Source organism: Anolis sagrei, chromosome 5 (assembly GCF_037176765.1).
Source record: "Anolis sagrei isolate rAnoSag1 chromosome 5, rAnoSag1.mat, whole genome shotgun sequence".
NCBI lineage: Eukaryota > Metazoa > Chordata > Lepidosauria > Squamata > Dactyloidae > Anolis > Anolis sagrei.
In genome coordinates, this window is record NC_090025.1 from 162624134 (window position 1) to 162641756 (window position 17623).

The 17623-nt window shown below is 39.6% G+C and overlaps 1 protein-coding gene across 3 annotated transcripts in view; it reads right to left on the reverse strand.

The window, feature by feature from the left end:
* Positions 1-17623, reverse strand: part of CACNA1I (calcium voltage-gated channel subunit alpha1 I) — a 411460-nt gene that overhangs the window by 96567 nt on the left and 297270 nt on the right. For all 3 annotated transcript variants that reach the window (XM_060777091.2, XM_060777092.2, XM_060777090.2), the window contains exons 7-9: positions 15997-16312; positions 10123-10215; positions 5609-5915 (exon numbers count right to left, since the gene is read on the reverse strand). In XM_060777091.2, the coding sequence (XP_060633074.2) occupies positions 5609-5915; positions 10123-10215; positions 15997-16312 (716 nt within the window). The remainder of the gene's footprint in view (positions 1-5608; positions 5916-10122; positions 10216-15996; positions 16313-17623) is intronic.

Here is a 17623-nt window from a genome sequence, read left to right on the forward strand (position 1 = left end):
CAAATCCCATTATATGTAATAATGCAGCAAAACAGTATTGCTACCAAAGGAACAATGACAAAATTAAAGCTTGTTTTTTGCAATAGGTGGAGGAAAGATATATTTCAAGCCACGGATGACTGAATCCATGGATATGGAAAGTTCCAGGTTGTGGAAGACTGACATAAATAAAGTTCAAAATATTTTTAAGGCTGTAGAAAGGATAATGCAGACACTATTCTTGCTTGTATTCATCAGAGCTAATCTGGTATTTTTCAACAAATGGATTATATAGTATTCAATATGTGCACACAGAGCTGCCATTCCTGCTAGCTCTGCAATGCTAATAAAGACTGCCTCTTGACTCTGGAACTCCCTGTCCAGTGAAGCTAGAATGACCCCCTCCTTGTTGTCCATCTGGTGGCAGGCTAAAATCTTTTTGGGATAAATGGTATTCATCTCCAATCAGAAAAATCATTCTCTATATCCAGCATGTTTCAAAGTTTGCGCCTCTTCACACTACATGTTGTGCCATCGAGGAGCAAGCCCACATGGCTCTCATTGACTTTCCCTGTCGCCATGACTTATATGGAAGTTGTGATGAAGACACCTCAAGGAGGGGATTCAGCTGGTACCATCTACTTTTGGGTGACAAAGGAGCTGCAGTGTTTGTGAGAAAGGCAGGGATGCAAGTTGTCACTAATTTTACTCTTTAAAGAAGCAATTAGTAATTTCAACTATTTTCTTCCTGTTGTGATAAAGTGCACACAGTTTTCAAAGGCTAGTCACAATTTGGGGACTTATTCTATTAAAATTCACACATGGTATTTTTGCATAGCCTTTTATGTGCAGAAAATAGTATTTCTTTTGCATAGAAAATAATTTTTTTGCACAAAAATACTGTGGTTGAGAATTTAATTTGAGCAAAATTTGTAATTTTTTGATCAGAAAACTGCATTTTTTTTCCACAGACAAGTCTTTCAAAAACATTGCTTCTAGCTCATAATAGAGTTTCTGTACAAACCCACATGTATAGCTTTTATGTAAAAATAGCTTGGATACCATGCAGTGTCTGGATTATTTGAAAAAGGCATTGTTTATTTTGGGAGGTTAGGTCATATCATTTAATTAATTAGTAACACTATTTATTAGGAAAAAGCCAGAATGTGATTTTGCTTTTTATGAATGCTACAATTAGAAAAGTCATAATAATGTGGGTGAAGTACAATTTCCAGAATTGTGGGTCAGTCCTCCCCAAACCAGGCCTGTATGCACAGTTGGCCATGTTGGGTCTGTGTGCCAAGTTTGGTCCAGATCTGTCGTCGGCTGAGTTCAGTGCTCTCTGGATAAGGGTGAACTACAACTCCCATATGCCAAGGGGAATCACCCCCAAATCCTGCCATTATTTACAGTTGGTCTCAGTCCCCCAGACCCCTCCAGCCTGTTCAGTTGCTGATCAATTCCTCTCTGTTTGCTGTGTGCCTTAGGAAAGGGTAGGAAAGAGTTAAGGGAGAGGCAGTGGGCGGGGTCATGCAAATTCCACACAAGGAACCCTGGGATGCCTGTCTGTGGTGGAGGTAACACATCAAATCTAGGATGAAATTCTCCCCGAATGAAAGAATTCTTTGGGCGGTGGTCTGTGTTGTTTGGGGAGGACATTGGCAGCATTTGGGCTACATGTTCATGGTGCTCACTATAACCAGCAATGTCAATTGAGGGAGTGCCTTTGGAGGCTTCTCAGCACTTGGAAAGATAGCCTGTTCATGGAGGTCGGAGGCCATCTAAGTGGACATCTCCGCCACATGCACACATACACATTTTTCACTTTTATTATGTGTATCGATAGATATAGATATATCTCAAACTTTGAAGATTCTTGTCAATTTGGTATTCTTTCCATCACAGTTCTCCAATACTTGAGAAACACTTTTTAAACACTTTAAAAACCTTGTCAAAATTGTTTCCATCTTTAGAGGAGAGAATGGTAGCACAATGAATATATTATAAACCAGGCCTAAACTCTGATGGGATGTGGACTCAATTCATAAAAGCCTTAGGAAGACAAAATATTGAGCCTGTCATCTAGATGCCATTCCCTTATGCGTCTCACAGCACCATAATTAATTCCAGCATATCACAGTGAAAGTGAGTTTCTTTTAGAATGAGGACAGAGCATTAGAAGAAGGCTAGTCATGCTGAAAGAAATCATCACCTACAGATGGTAAAAATGCTGTTATCATTAAAAAGGCTGAGATTGCAGGCCTGTGAAAAAAGGCTATTTCTTTTTCTGTCTTCGTTCTCCCTCTCTGCCCTTGCTGAATTCATTGTGATGGAAAGTCAAGCACTAAAAGCCAGTCTTGAATGTCACTGTTCTTGTACTAGAACTGAATGTACAAGCATACAGTGCGCCTGCAGCCTTGAGTCTCCTATGAAGACGACTTGATTTTATCCTATCTTCATCTCTGCATAAGGGCTTACAAGACTGGCAAAGAGAGCATCCTAGGCTTGTAAGCCTTTTGTAAAAGTTCAAGTCAATGGACAAACAAGGGCTTAGGTCCATTCCCATGACACAGTAATAGTACTCGATTTCACTTCCATTGTCATGGAAGCATCCTATGGATTCCTGGGATTTGCAGTTTAGGATAAAACATTTAGAATTCTCAGGCAGAGTATCACAGTCCCTCATCAAACTACAAACCCCAGGATTCAATCACAGTTAAAGTGGAATCATAATGCTGCAACTGGATGATATGAATGGACCTAAGTGCAGGAACTTAAGGATCTTCTGAATGCATAACCTGCATTGCAACATTGCAAGATGCTCCACTTAAGCAGAAAAAATGAAATGCAAAGATACAGAATAGGGAACACTTGGCTCGAGAGCAGTATGTGTGAAAAAGATCTTGGAGTCCTCGTGGCCAACAAGTTAAACATGAGCCAATGAGGCAGCTAAAAAAGCCAATTGGATTTTGGCCCAATATGGCATAATATAGTGTCTATATCCAGGGAAGTCATGCTACCCCTCTATTCTGCCTTTGTCAGACCATACCTGGAATGCTGTGTCCAATTCTGGGCACCGCAAATGAAGGGAGATGTTAACAAGCTGGAATGTGTCCAGAGGAGGGCAACTAAAATGATCAAGGGTCTGGAGAACAAGCCCTATGAGGAGCAGATTAAAGAGCTGGGCATGTTCAGTCTGCAGAAGAGAAGGCTGATAGGAGACATGATGGCCATGTAGAAATATGTAAGGGAAAGCATAGAAAGGAGAGAGCAAGCTTGTTTTCTGCTGCCCTGGAGACTAGGACACAGAACAATGGCTTCAAACTACAGGAAAGGAGATTCCACCTGAACATTAGGAAGAACTTCCTAACTGTGAGAGCTGTTCAGCAGTGGAACTCTCTGCCCCAGAGTGTGGTGGAGGCTCCTTTTTTGGGAGGCTTTTAAACAGAGGCTGGGTGGCCATCTGTTGGGGGTGGTTTGAATGCAATTTTCCTGTTGCTAGGTTGAATGGGGTTGGACTGGATGACCCACGAGCTCTCTTCCAACTCTATGATTCCATTCTAGGTTGACTGCACTATAAGGCAGGGAGATACTGCTCCCCTGGCAGCTGATATTAAAATAGGGAAAGGCTGGAAAAATAATTTATTTTGGGATTATAGCCCCCAGAACTAAAATTTGAGTATTTATAGTTCAAAAAAGGTCACTTTTCTAAAGCCTGAAGCTACCAAATCAATAGTTATTTCATTGAAACTGGATTTTTACTGCCAGGAATGGTGGCAGAGGGAGCTTCTCATAGAATTAATACTGTAAATCCTAGCATTTAATATACTTTACATGGCGGAGGGAGGTGGTGTCATTTGATCTTCCAGCTCAGGCTGCAAACCACACTGGGCCTGCTTAGAGCATCAAATCCTTCATGGTTCACTCCACTGAAATCAGCATCATTTGTTTTCCTTTGTTTTAAAAACCCTGTTTGTTGGATGCTCTTTAGGATAATTTTATGTGACTGTGGTCTGTTTTCCATGTCATAAATGATTTATTATGTTCTTTCCTCTTAACAAACAAGGTGTAAAGCTGCTTTAATTTAAATTGTTAGTAATCCTTCTTCTTAATTATAAAACCTATTGGTTTCTGTTTATCTGTTTCATATTCTCTTGCATTTCAAGCTGCAAAATATATATTTCCAAACCCGAGGACCTGAGTCCTTCAGTGTTAAATTGTGTGCAGCTTGGCCAATAAACAGATTACAGTCCATTCTCCACATTAACAGGTTTAATTTTTGTGGATTTGATTATCCATGAATTTAATTAATATATTATCTTAAGGAATTTCTAGATTCTCCAGGGCAATTCTATTGCCAGTTTCCAGAAGAAGTTGACCATAGAGTCAACCTGGAGGGCCTAGAGATTCCTATAGAGCAGTGATTCCCAAAGTGGGCATTACTGCCCCCTGGTGGGCACTGCAGCAATCGGGGGGGGGGGGGGACGATAATGGTCACAGCGATTACTAACTGTAAGGAGCGGTGAAAGTATAAAATAAAGAAGAGAAGATTTAGAAAAATTGATTTCTAGGGGGTAGGCCAAATAAGTTTGGGAACCACTGCTAGAGTTATGTTCTCAGTTAAAAACATAGCAGGTTTTGTATTTGTTGTTTCCCCAGTTTTGTGGGGGGTTCTGTGAAAGTGGAAGGCCTGCTATATACTGATAACTTCCCTGGTGCTTTGCCCATTGAATCATGTCTACTAGGTACTGTCTTTTATCAGCATAAGAATAAGTCATGTTTTTAAACATGGATGGATGAGTATTTGGTTTGGTCCATATTGGTAAATGAATCAATTTAATTTCCTAAACTAATATACAAATCAGAGCACATTGATTTTTGGATTGTACACATCTCCAAAATGTATAATATAATTCTCTGCTCCAAAATGAACAAGTAAATGGGTATATTAGGGAAAATGCACATCCCAAAAGTGTATCCGGAGGAATTGTGTACAAATATGTATATTTTATGAGGGAAATTAGTAGAAATTTAATATGAATTTTCATACATGAAAATAAAATGGCAGAAAAACATTTTCTGTCATTTTGATGTGAAAAATGGAACATTTCCTAGTTTAAAGTACTCTGATTCATGAAGATGCTTTGGAATATGAGACGTCAGTCACTTGTGTCTTCTGACTGTGCTCTTTGAAGCTAGGATCACAATTTAAGTCTTTCTACACCCCATTAGATTCAGATTCCCCTTCTAAAGCTATACTTAAAATGCCTGTCCTCTAACATTGTACTACATCAATGCATTTAAATAAGTGGATGAATATGAAAGTTCATGCTGAAATAAATAAAGTTTGCAAGATACTATTATATTCCTTCTTCTCACCAACCCTCATTTCCCTTTTGTTTGTTTTTTTGCTACAGCATACACATCAAATGCAAAGCCCATGGGTCAAATCTGGCATGCCCTGTCATATTATGTGGCCTGTGAGGTTTTCAATGCCAGGATAACATAGTTACATGTATACAGTCTTATAAATACCAATAGCCTTTGGAAGGCAATCAAAAAGCTGATGTGGCCCTCAATAAAGATGAATTTGACACCCGTTTTAGAGCATTAGCATGACAATTCTTACTGTAATGCCTCTGGTCTTTCTCCTTGATGTTCCGCTTGGCAGTGCTTGGCTCTGTCCGACCTAGGCGTCTGTCCTGCAGGCTGTTGTAGAAGCCAAGGGTGCGGCGCTTGGCTTTGCGGACGATGTGGCAGACATACTGAAAGATCTCCTCATAGCAATCTCCTGGCTCCATATAGCTTGCCACAGTGCTGGAGGACAGGTATCGTGCTCGTTGCTCTTGCATCAGCTGGTGTTCTCGCTGCTTGGTTTCCGAAAACTGTGTAGCAATGACCACTAAGCATAGATTGATCATGAAGAATGAGCCCACCTAGGAACCAGTGGAGAAAAGATGCATAGAGCCATATGTTTACAATAAGAAGTTTAAGGGGGGGAAGGAATTTCAGAAAATGAAGGTGTGAATGAAACACCGCTTCATGTAAAGTATTGCATCTAGTTCTTATTTATTTGGGATATCTGGAGCCTTTCCAACTGCCTGACAAGCAGTCTCCAAATCAGTTGGTACTAATAAAATGTATTTTTGTTCCACAGGCCTTTGATGTAACTGATACATGTCTGTAGGAACAAACTTAATTTGGAAACAAGTCCCCTTGACAAGACTTTCAACAGCTTTCCTTGACAGGGGCAGGCAGGCAGGGAAGAGAATACTGGATATTTTATTTTTACTTCCACCATTATGCAGCCTTGGGCAAAGCACTTTGGGGTGAGGATGTTGGTTGAATTTAGCTCCCTTGCTGTTCTCCACTTGCTCTTCCAGTCCTTCCTGCCCTTTAAGAAGTGCTCTGAGAACCGACCTCATAGGCATAGTTAAAAATGCATAGCTATATATCACCTCCTGATTCAAATCCCCAAACCTACTCAAACAGCCAGCAGTGGCAATGAGTGACATGCATTTGTTCTGCTGGTGATCAGGGTGCAACAGGATGACATTTTCTGCCCCCATGTACATTTGGATCATCAGCACAACAAACCACTTTCTCTATGAAGGAAGGTTTCGGGGAGGGCATTTGCAATTGTGACAGTAGAGTGCCACAACTGTAAATATGGATTAAAAAAAAAGTTAAGAATTGGCTGTCTGTTAACTGAGTGACTTTAACTCAATATCTCTATTCCTCAATGGTCTTTTATTTTTCATTTTTGTGTATGTGTTCATTCTGGTTGTAAGCCTGTGACCAATATTAGGCGGCTTTTATTCTTTCATATTTTTATTTCTCCTATCGTCTTAAAATACAGCTCTTCGAATTTATTTTAAAATATAAGAAATTATAATGAAGTTGGTGATATTCAGAAAAAAAAACTATTCTCAATCTGGTATGGGATTAGGAATAGCTATGTTCCCAATCTTAATGTAAAAGGCAAGAAAGATTTATTTAAGAGATGACTTTCAACAATGTTATTCATGTTCTAGCAATGGCATTTCTGTAAAACTGTGGCAATTGAAGGGGAAATGGGTACTACTTTCCAATTACCTTCAAAAGGCCCATTCAGTGAATTTGCCTACTCAGTCTTTTGTGTACTGCCAAATACAAAAAAGTTGTTTACACCATTGAGCACAGCCTAACCTGAATGTAGGACAAACGTGACAAATAAATGAAAACACCCAAAAAGGCCTTTGAAAAACTGAGACTGGCCAGTTTAGGTATTAGGGTAAAACACTGTTTCAAGACAAAATAGAAAAGGGTTCCCCCCCCCCCCCTAAATATCTTTCTAAGTTTTTAAAAAATAGTTTGGAGTTTTATCTATCCACTCCCCTTTATGTACTTCCTCTCTTCCTTCTTTTTAGAAAAAAACACGTTCCTCAATGCAATGTCCTTCAGATGTACTGAACTACAGTGAGCTAATATACCTCATCAGCAATACTGGATGTGGATTGTGAGGATTATCATCCAATTGGGGGGGGGGGGGGGCACCAGATTTCTAAATGTTGTTTTAGAAATTTGTGTGTGCTTTTGAAGATGAGGAAGGTGGTGATACAGAAAGTACTGATTTGGCTTCTGAGAACTTTGCTTAGTACATGCTCTCCTTTTTTTCTATTGTTGCTAAGTCTTTAAGAGTCCCAGCTTCTTCCAAAACATATCCTAGCCCGGTGGTTCTCAACCTGTGGGTCCCCAGATGTTTTGGCCTTCAACTCCCAGAAATTATCACACCTGGTAAACTAGCTGGGACTCTGGGAGTTGTAGACCAAAACACCTGGGGACCCACAGATTGAGAACCACTGTCTTAGCCCGTTCCTGTTGCCAACTTTGTTATCTTGTCAGCAGAAAATCTGAACAGACAGAAATGCAAAGTATTCCTTATTAGGTTCTTGTGGGGTTTTTTGGGCTATAGAGCCATGTTCTAGAGGCATTTCTCCTGACGTTTCGCCTGCATCTATGGCAAGCATCCTCAGAGGTTGTGAGGATGCTTGCCATAGATGCAGGCGAAACGTCAGGAGAAATGCCTCTAGAACATGGCTCTATAGCCCGAAAAAACCCACAAGAACCTAGTGATTCCATCCATGAAAGCCTTCGACAATACATATTCCTTATTAGCTTGGTAGACTTTCCTCTGGCCTCCATGTTGGTATGTGAAAGGAAAGACAAGAAGTAGGATCAGTTTAAAGCAGTGCTGAGCAACCCTAGAAAGTCCAGACAAGTGCAATTTCCCTCACTCAAGGCCTGCCGTAGACTGTATCATCCCATGCTGCTGAATCCTATAGTGAATAGAAATTCACTTCTATTATTATTTTTCAAAAGCTTATTTTTTTTCCTTTGCCACAAAGGTGGACTCTAGCCAAGATGCTACATGACAGAGTATAGGGCAAGCATTCTGCATGTGGGCTCCACTGTGTCAGTACCCCCAGGACTTGTCCTTTCAATACAAGAAAATGATACCTTCCCCAAGGGGAATGTTGTCACTGTTATCCTAACAATTTGTTTTGTACGTGATGGATAAGCAACCTTATTGGATGCACAATCTTGAATTGTGTATTCCTGCATGGCAGGAGATTGGACTAGGCAGCCTTTGCTATCCTTCCCAGTTTTATGATTCTATGTTTCTAGACTACAACTGGGGAAAAGTAAAATGTGATCAAACTTTTAGATGTTTATGTAACTGTTTTCAATATGTATGCTCTTTCAAGTGATGTTACACTCCTTTTTTTTTTTTTACAAAACTTGATATTGTGTTTTTTTAATTAGTGTTATCTGTTTTTCTATGTATTTATATGTCACTTCTTCTTTCTTAAAGGAGACTCAAAGTAGCTAACACTAAAAATTATACAATATGTAAATTAAAACTCAAAGCAAACAAACATTTAAAAATCAAACATTGGATGTATAACTGCTATTATGCATTCATTTCTTGTTATATTTTATTCTATTATACCATGTTGTGACCTTGGGGGAAAAGTGACCAATGAATAAGGTTAGTTTCTCCAACTCAATGCACTCTTGGTGTATTTAAATTCAATGCTCGTTGCCCATAAGCAGCACAGGTATTGGCTACACAGGTTAAGGATGATGGGAGTTGCAATCCAACATTTCTAGAGGTCACCAGGTTTGCAATGATTGACTTAGATTATAAATTCTTTAAGTCATGTACATAGTAATCTGAGTGTAGGGAGGTTATGCCAGGCAGATAGAACCTGTGTAGTGTAAAGGGCCAACATGGTTCAAATTCTGGAATAGGAATTTTGAAGCCCAAGGTTCAAACCTCAATCCAGCCATAGAAATCCACTGAGTGATCTCATCCTCAGAGAAAAGCAATGGCAAACCCCTCTAATAAATGTTTCCCTGAAATCCTACAATAAGTCACTGATGACCTTATCCCACAAGCAGGGGGGGAAGAGGGGGAGAGGAGGAAATCAGAGGAAAATGGGGGAAAGCATCCTTAATAGTGGGAACATGACCTAAACCTGGCAAAATATGTCTTTGGGGATGGCCAGTAACCCCACAGTGTATCCCCGCTTTCCTCTGCTTCTTGCTGCTATTTTCAGTCAGGGGATCACCCAATTCTTTAAAATGGACTTTTATCTCCATCTTCTCACACTGGTGTGACAGATTTGCATGCACAGCCACCAGAAGTGGCTGTGCATCATGGGAAGACCTCCAGGGGACTCAATTATGTCAGTGTGAGAAGACAGTGATAAAATGGGAAAATTCATTGTGGGATAAGGTCCTGAGTTGGTGTTGACCTAAATGTATATAAGAATGGGAGTTATGCTACTTGTCAAATAATCTCAACTATAAATGACCATTTAAGTAAGGAAAATTAGATGAAAAATTATGGAAACTGATTTCTACAATGCTGAAGAATCTAATTCTAGAATTGGAAAATCAGTTTATCTATTAACTTCATTGGAAAAGTTTTCCTATTCAGAAAAAATGAAGAGCCAAAACTGGAATTATGTGATATAGGGAATAATCTACAGATTGTTTGCTTTTCTACAGTATGTTTTAGAAAAATATGTGTTGCCTGTCAGACTTCCAATTTGTCTAGGATCTGATTCACTTAAGTAAAAGGGCAATTGTACTCACAATGATCAGCAAGATGAAGTAGATGAAGTTGTAGAATGAATGAGCATCCATCACATAGTACATAATTTCCACCCACCCTTCTAGTGTGATCACCTGCATGGAAAGAACAAGAAAAGAGGAAACATGGCAGTAACTAAAGAAAGACAATGAGTTAGAATGATCGAGCCCATTTTAAGATGTTTTATTTCATTAGCAAACCATCTCTCACAAAAGCGAAAAGCCAACCAATTTGTTTAGTCCTGATAGATCACTAAAGTAACATAAGTCTGACTCAGTTAGCAGTCTTTTCCCTATGGCATGGATAAAAGGGTGGACAGCTTTGCTGATGTGAGGAATAACTGCATTCGAATCAGCATTACAATTTGCTTGGAAAGTCCAACTGACTTCAGTGGGCGATATTTAAGTACATCATTGTCTCCTACAGTTATATCAATGGATAATGCTTAAAGGTGGGTCAGTCTTAATTTTTGAATTCATACATGAAAAGTTGTAGTTAAAGGTTTGGGGTGCATTTCCAGGTCTCTCTTATCATGAACTGAAACACAAATGGGACATGTTTAAATAGAGTAGCTACATAAACTAAGGTAGCAGTAACCAAGGAAGGTCAGCCCTAGTTAGCACTTGAATGGGAGACCACCAATGAATACTAAAAACTGTAGACTATATTTCACAAATCAGAACCCGTAAAAGCTACCTCTAAGTATTCCTTGCCTCAGAATTCATGGGGTCATAATAAGTCAGCAGGCAATTTGAAAGCAAAAACAAAAACTACGGAGTCAGATATAAATGTTCACTGCAGTAGTTCTTTACAGCACATTTCAGATATTTTGCAAAATAGTTAAGAACTGCAGCCACTTAATCATCAAAATGTCACAAACTATGCATCAATATCCTCATATTTGGAGCTGAAATGGATGAAGTCACACATTCAATTTAAGTGATAGCTGTGTTGGGTGGTATATATGGATAATAACCATGACAGTTAATGTTCACCAATAGGCTTATTTGCAGTCTTCTGCAGAGCAAAAATTCAAAGTGATAAGGCAATGATTGACAACACACATATTCAAAGTATGCAGTTGGGGCTGCAATTAAACTGGATTTCTGTTTCACTCTGTCCTAAAGGCATGCTGAGTAACAAGTTGAAAAACAGTAGATAAAATTAGATAAAAAATAGTTGCAGCAAGAAAGATGCTGAAGCCCCACACCACTATTGTCTTAACTTTATCTGACCAAAAAAGAGCTGACTTGAATCTGTTGATACATGTAACAGGTTTTTGCTTTGCAAAATTAAGTAAATGAGGCATTAAAGAAAAAGACATCAAAGGGGACTGTAGCTCTTGAACAGTGGGCTGTGATATGAAGATAATGCAGTGTTTTGGCTATTAAAATACATTTATTTATTTCATTTATATACCACTTTCCCCAACCTCCTGGGAGGACTCAAAGCAGTTCACAACAAAGTAAATGGCAAAATTCAATGCCTCACAAAATATAAAATACAACACATAACTAAAATAGCATATAACAATAGATTAAAACCGGTAGACTATAAAACATTAAACATTATAAAACATTGGGCATTTTACCAATCCTGAAGTTATCATGGCTGCTTCATCTCACTCTCCAAGTGCTTGCTTTAAAAGCCACATTTTAAGTATTTTCCTAAATGTCAGGAGGGACAGGGCTGATCTAATCTTGCTGGGGAGGGAGTTCCACAGCTGAGAGGTGACCATTGAGAAGACCCTGTCTCTTATCCCCACCAGTCATGCCTGCAAGGGCGTGGGGCCAAGAGCAGGACCTCCTCAGACGATCTTAATGCTCCAGCTAGCTCACAAAGGAGATATGCTCAGCTAGGTAAGCTGAAACGGAACTGTTTAGGGATTTATAGGCTAAAGCCAGCACTTTGAATTGTGCTCGTAGCTGGCTCAACAGGGGGGTTGTTGAGCCAACTGTGAGTCACTCCAGTTAGAATCCTAGCTACTGCCTGTTGAACTATTTGAAGCTTCCGAACAGTCTTCAAAGGCAACCTTACATATTATTATTATTATTATTATTATTATTATTATTATTATTTCGAGCATTTAAATCCTGTCCTTCTCACCTCCGAATAAGGATTCAGAGTGGGTTACAACAGGCAACCATTAGATGCCAAATAATTTATTTTATTTATTATTTATTATTTATTTGATGCACTTATTAACCGCCATTCTCAGCCCACAGTTACAATTAAAACAGCAATTAAAACAATGATAAACATTCAATTTAAAACTGTCCGCTGTTTCAAAATCATAGTCCAGGTCAATCCATTGTGGTCACTTAAAACATTTTCTTCCCAATTGCTACATCTATCTACATTGAGTGCATTGCAATAGTCTATAAATGATGTAACGAGAGCATGGACCACTGTGGCCAAGTCTGACTTCCTAAGGTTTGGGTGCAGTTAGCGCACAAGATTTAATTGTGTGAATGCTCCCCTAACCACCTCTGCACCCTGAGGTTCCAGACTCAGTGATGTGTCTAGGAGAACTCACAAGCTGCCAGTGCTTCTCAAGCGACTTAATATGGGGAACTGGTATTTTTCCCCCAAAACATGCTAGAGATTGATACCATTATTTCTTTGACATGTCTTTCTTTCCTAGAAACTTGTTTTGGACCCTCAAGTAAGCACTGGCCCACAGACCACTACTCTGAAAAATATTGCCTCAACCCACTGCACTAAGATGGTCCTGAAATTCTAACATGTTAAACAGGTCAGATTAAAAAAAACAGAGCCCTGACTATCTGATAAGTTTGGTTCTGTCTCTCTTTCACTAGGGCTCATCCGACAGAGCTTCTTAGATTATGCCAGTGCTTTGCTGATGGACAAAATAGATTAAGACAGAATGAGGGTAGGATTAGCTCTTGGGAGACAAAGAAAGAAGAGAGAACGTTTTGAAGAACAGTAGGATTTGGGTGCAAAGAGACATAATTATGGTGAAAGGTGCACCGTTTTCTTACTGAAACTACTGACAGCTTTGAAATTTTCTTGGAGAAGTCAGAGCAGCAATTTTTTTTAAAAAAAATCAAAGATAACATACATAGTGGGATTTTTCGAGAGCAACTCAAAAAGTGACATTATAGTTTTAAAACTAGAAGCAGATTCCACACAGGAAAATTGTGAATTGCAGGTGGAGACATTTTTATGCCTCCACTTGGAATTTCTTCAGGTGTGAGAAAGCCAAAAGTGGTGTTCAGGCCAACAAAAGACCAATGACTGCACCCTGGCATTGAAGTGTTAGGTATGAATTCACATGTGAGAAAAGACAGCAGTTGCAAAAGAGATCTTCCATGGTAACATACCGCATTAGAATCATATAATCACAGAGTTGAGAGAGACCTTGTGGGTCATCCAGTCCAATCCCCTGCTAAGAAGCAGGAAAATAACATTCAAAGCACCCCTGACAGATGGCCTTCTAGGTTCTGTTTAAAAACCTCCAAAGAAGGAGCCTTCACCACACTCTGGGGCAGAGAGTTCCACTGCTGAACAGCTCTCACCATCAGTAAGTTCTTCCTAATGTTCAGGTGAAATCTCCTTTTCTGTGGTTTGAAGCCATTGTTCCACGTTCTAGTTTGAAGCCATTGTTCCACAACCAACAATGGGATGTCTGCAGATACTCCTGCTGCAGCTGTACAAGTTGGTATTTTGGTTGACCTAGCTGTGATTTTTAGAAGTGATAGCTTACTAAATGTGAGTAGGTGAGACACATTTAGCAAGATGGTAGGACCGGCTGAGCAACCCTGTTTTTAGTATCTGTCCACAACCACTGTGTCATATTTGCTGCCATTGCTGGAGGGATGTTGATGTATAGGAGGTAAGGCAACATCTCAAAATAGAAAACTTAAATACATACACAAATAAGTTATCCATTTAGGTCAGCCTCAAGATGGCAGCCAAAGGGAAGCTATTTTTTTTACAGAAATGGCTGGCCAATCAGTAATCATTCTATGCAAGGATTTCGAATGATAAATCTTAATCATTCAAAAAATATTTTAAATCTTTTAAAATTCTTAATTTAAAAAATATTCTAAGATGGCTTGAATCCCATCTTGGGGGGAAAGGTGTAATACAAATGAAATTAATGAATTGATTGATAGATAGTATGAGAAACTGTTACATCCCACACTTTTCACGCAGACCATTTGCTATTTAAAGCCTTCCATTCAAATTTTAACACTGACTGACTAGTGCTAGAATGCCTTTTTGGCATGGGGTCCAAATCATCATCCTCACTTCTTCTCAGTAATTCTAAAACAATAGAAGGCATCCCCTCTCCTAATATCTCTACAGTGGGCACAGAAGAAATGGATAGTGGTGCCAAATGGGCAGCTTGTCCCTTTGCCAGTGTCAACAGAGAGTGCTCCAGGTCAGAAGGTTGCTTTATGTGCTTGGGTTGCTCAAGTGTAATTGAATCTGTTCTCTTCATTTTCTCTTTGTCAGGTCTGACCTTAGAGCAACAAAAGAATGGTGAAAAAGATGCAAGAAGAATGCTAGACGAGATCTTATATAATGAAATGAAAAATAACACAGAAGCAAAACACCTAAGTAAACTTCAAAAAGAATAATAAGACACATATTTAACAAGGTTACATTACAAGCAGCTAAGAGAAAGCTCTGGTCTAGTCCTAGATAGTAAAAAGAAACTGATGAGGAGAGCAGAAAACCTGCACGAAAAAGTGAACTGTCTCTGTGTGGTGAGGAACATAAGCTCATTTCGTATGGATTCCTCCTTGCACCAATTCAGAGAAGGTAGAATTTTCTTGTAAGGTACCAGGAAACCAGTACCAGGAAACCAGAACCAGATGTTCTGGGAGGTAAAACAAAACATATTAATTTCTGCATCACTGGGACAACTCTTTGTGATTCTCAGTGAGGAAATTATCAACCAGATTTCTGCTTGGTTGTAGTACCATTTCTTTGGTAGGCAGAACTGGAACTACATCTATTCGGTCCATTGGTCCAAAACAAGGTTTTAATAGGTTCTACTTAACCATGGTAGCCTTGGTTACGTTGGTCCTGGCTCTCTGCAGGTCGTTCACTAGGCTCCCCCGTGTGGTTCTGGGATTTTTGCTCACTGTTATTGTGATCATTTTGACCCGGCGGGGTGAGATCTTGTGTGAAGCCCCAGATTGAGGGAGATTATCAGTGATCTTGTATCTTCCATTTTCTAATTATTGCTCCCACAATTGATTTCTTCACACCAAGCTACTTGCCAATTGCAGATTCAGTCTGGTGCAGGGCGACAATTTTGTTTCTGGTGTCCTTCGACAGCTCTTTGGCTTTCACCATAGTGGAGTTTGGAGTGTGGCTGCTTGAGGTTGTGGACAGGTGTCTTTTATACTGAGAACAAGTTCAAATAGGTGCCATTACTACAGGTAATGATTGGAGGACAGAGGAGAAGAAGTTACAGGTTTGTGAAGTTACAGGTCTGTGAGACCCAGAAATCTTGCTTGTTTGTAGGTGGCCAAATACTTATTTTCCAAATAAGTATTGCAAATAAATTTGGTAAAAACCAGACAATGTGATTTTCTGGATGTGTTTTCTCATGTTGTCACTCATAGTTGTCAATTACAGGCCTCTCTCATCTTTTTAAGTGAGAGAACTTGTACAATTGGTATCTGACTAAATACTTCTTTTCCCCACTGTACCTTTCTCAGAATCAGCCCTGAGCAGCCAGCACCTAACACAAAGCTTGCTTTCAAGCATGTTAGATATAGCATCATCTCATGAGAAACACAACCTGTGCAAGGACATATCCTGATGTTTCAGCAAAGAAGAAGTAAACCTGCAGTATAAAATTAGCACTGGGTTTTAGACATTCCTAATCAAATTACCTGAAATATAACAATCCATGCATAGCCAATGTTGTCAAAGTTGATGGCTCCTTTATGAGGATTGGCATTGCCTGTGCGACATTCACTGTAATATTGATTCCAGTTGACACACATTCCACTGACATTGAACTCCTGTCTGACAGAAGTGTAGTAGAAATAGTCATCTTTGTCCAAACAGCATACATGGCCTCGCTCCTTCAGTGGCGGAATCTCATGACAACCCATGATGCCATTATCTCCTGATAGTGAACAGATGAAGGGCATTTCGTCATCCTCCTCAGGTTGGTAGTATGGAGGAAGGGTGATGTTACCTTGTCTGAGAAGACAGAAAGAACATCCTAATGAAATGGCTATTGCAAACATTTGACATAATGTCAGTGGAGAATGGGAGAACTGCTTGAGCACAATAGCTTCCCAACTATTAAATCAGCAGACAGAAAGGCAGTACTCATTAGACCATTTTCAGGAGGTCAAGATCCAGTTTCAGAGACTATATAGTAAGGTCTACAAGCACCCCTCCCCTTCCACAACTTATTCTCCATTTAGCAACAATCACAATTTGCTGTCATAGCCAACTCAGCAAATGATGGTTAATGCTTGCTCTCCAGACCAGGATTAGATGTGAAGGTAAATCCTTCATGTATTCTGTTGCACACATCTATTATCTTCTGTGTGATTGAAAGAACTGATGGTGACATTGAGTTGATTGATTGAAGAATTCCCACCTTCAGAATTTCATTCTCATTGTAAGACATACAAGAGTTACAACTGTGGAGAGGCTGAGGACAGGTCAGCATGTTCCGCTTTACTCCTCCCCTCTATATGGATACTGGAATAGATCTTTTGTTTCTAATTCTGATTTAGAGGGCAAATGTTCTGCAAAATCAGGTAACGCAGGAAGTTGGAGGATGTTCTGAACTGAGGCCCAACCCCATGCAAAATCCTCCCCAACCTGTCCCACACACACTCAGTGGGAAGAGAGCTTGAGGAAAAAGGCCTAAATAAGAATAGTTTGGATCATTTTTTTCTCCCTCAAGCTGAATGCTTTCCACACAGTTTGAAATAGAGCAGGCAACAAATGTATGCCTCGTGGAGCAAATGGGTAATCTGGTGCTATGCCAGTGTACAGAATCACATAGAGTACTGTACTTATTTCCTAACATGTGATAGTACTACTTCTCATAATATTGAATCCAAATTTATAACTGTAGTAGTAAGCCCAGGGAAATTAAGATGGGTTAAAAATTTAAACTGAATGAATAAGAGGTGGCCAGCATCCTAGCAGTTTTGCTTTTCCCAGGATCACACAGGGGTGGCATGCACAGGCAGGAAAAATCTGCTGGCTCTGAGCAGCTTATTACTTCAATAAGAAATTCTTTCCCCAGAACAAGATAAAGGCCCTTTTCTCCTGCTGCTGATTCTTACACTGGCATAAGAGTAAGGTCATTAAATATTAAATACCCCAGGTGAAGCCATAGGGTCACCCAGGGGACCTAGCAAATTTCCAGATGCAAGCAGATGAAACTGCAGATATGGGTTCTGAAGTTTTGGGGGTCTGCCTGTATATACAATGCTACAAAGTGGGTGTCGTGTTTCCCCTAGGCCCTTTCACAATAATAAGGTGGGT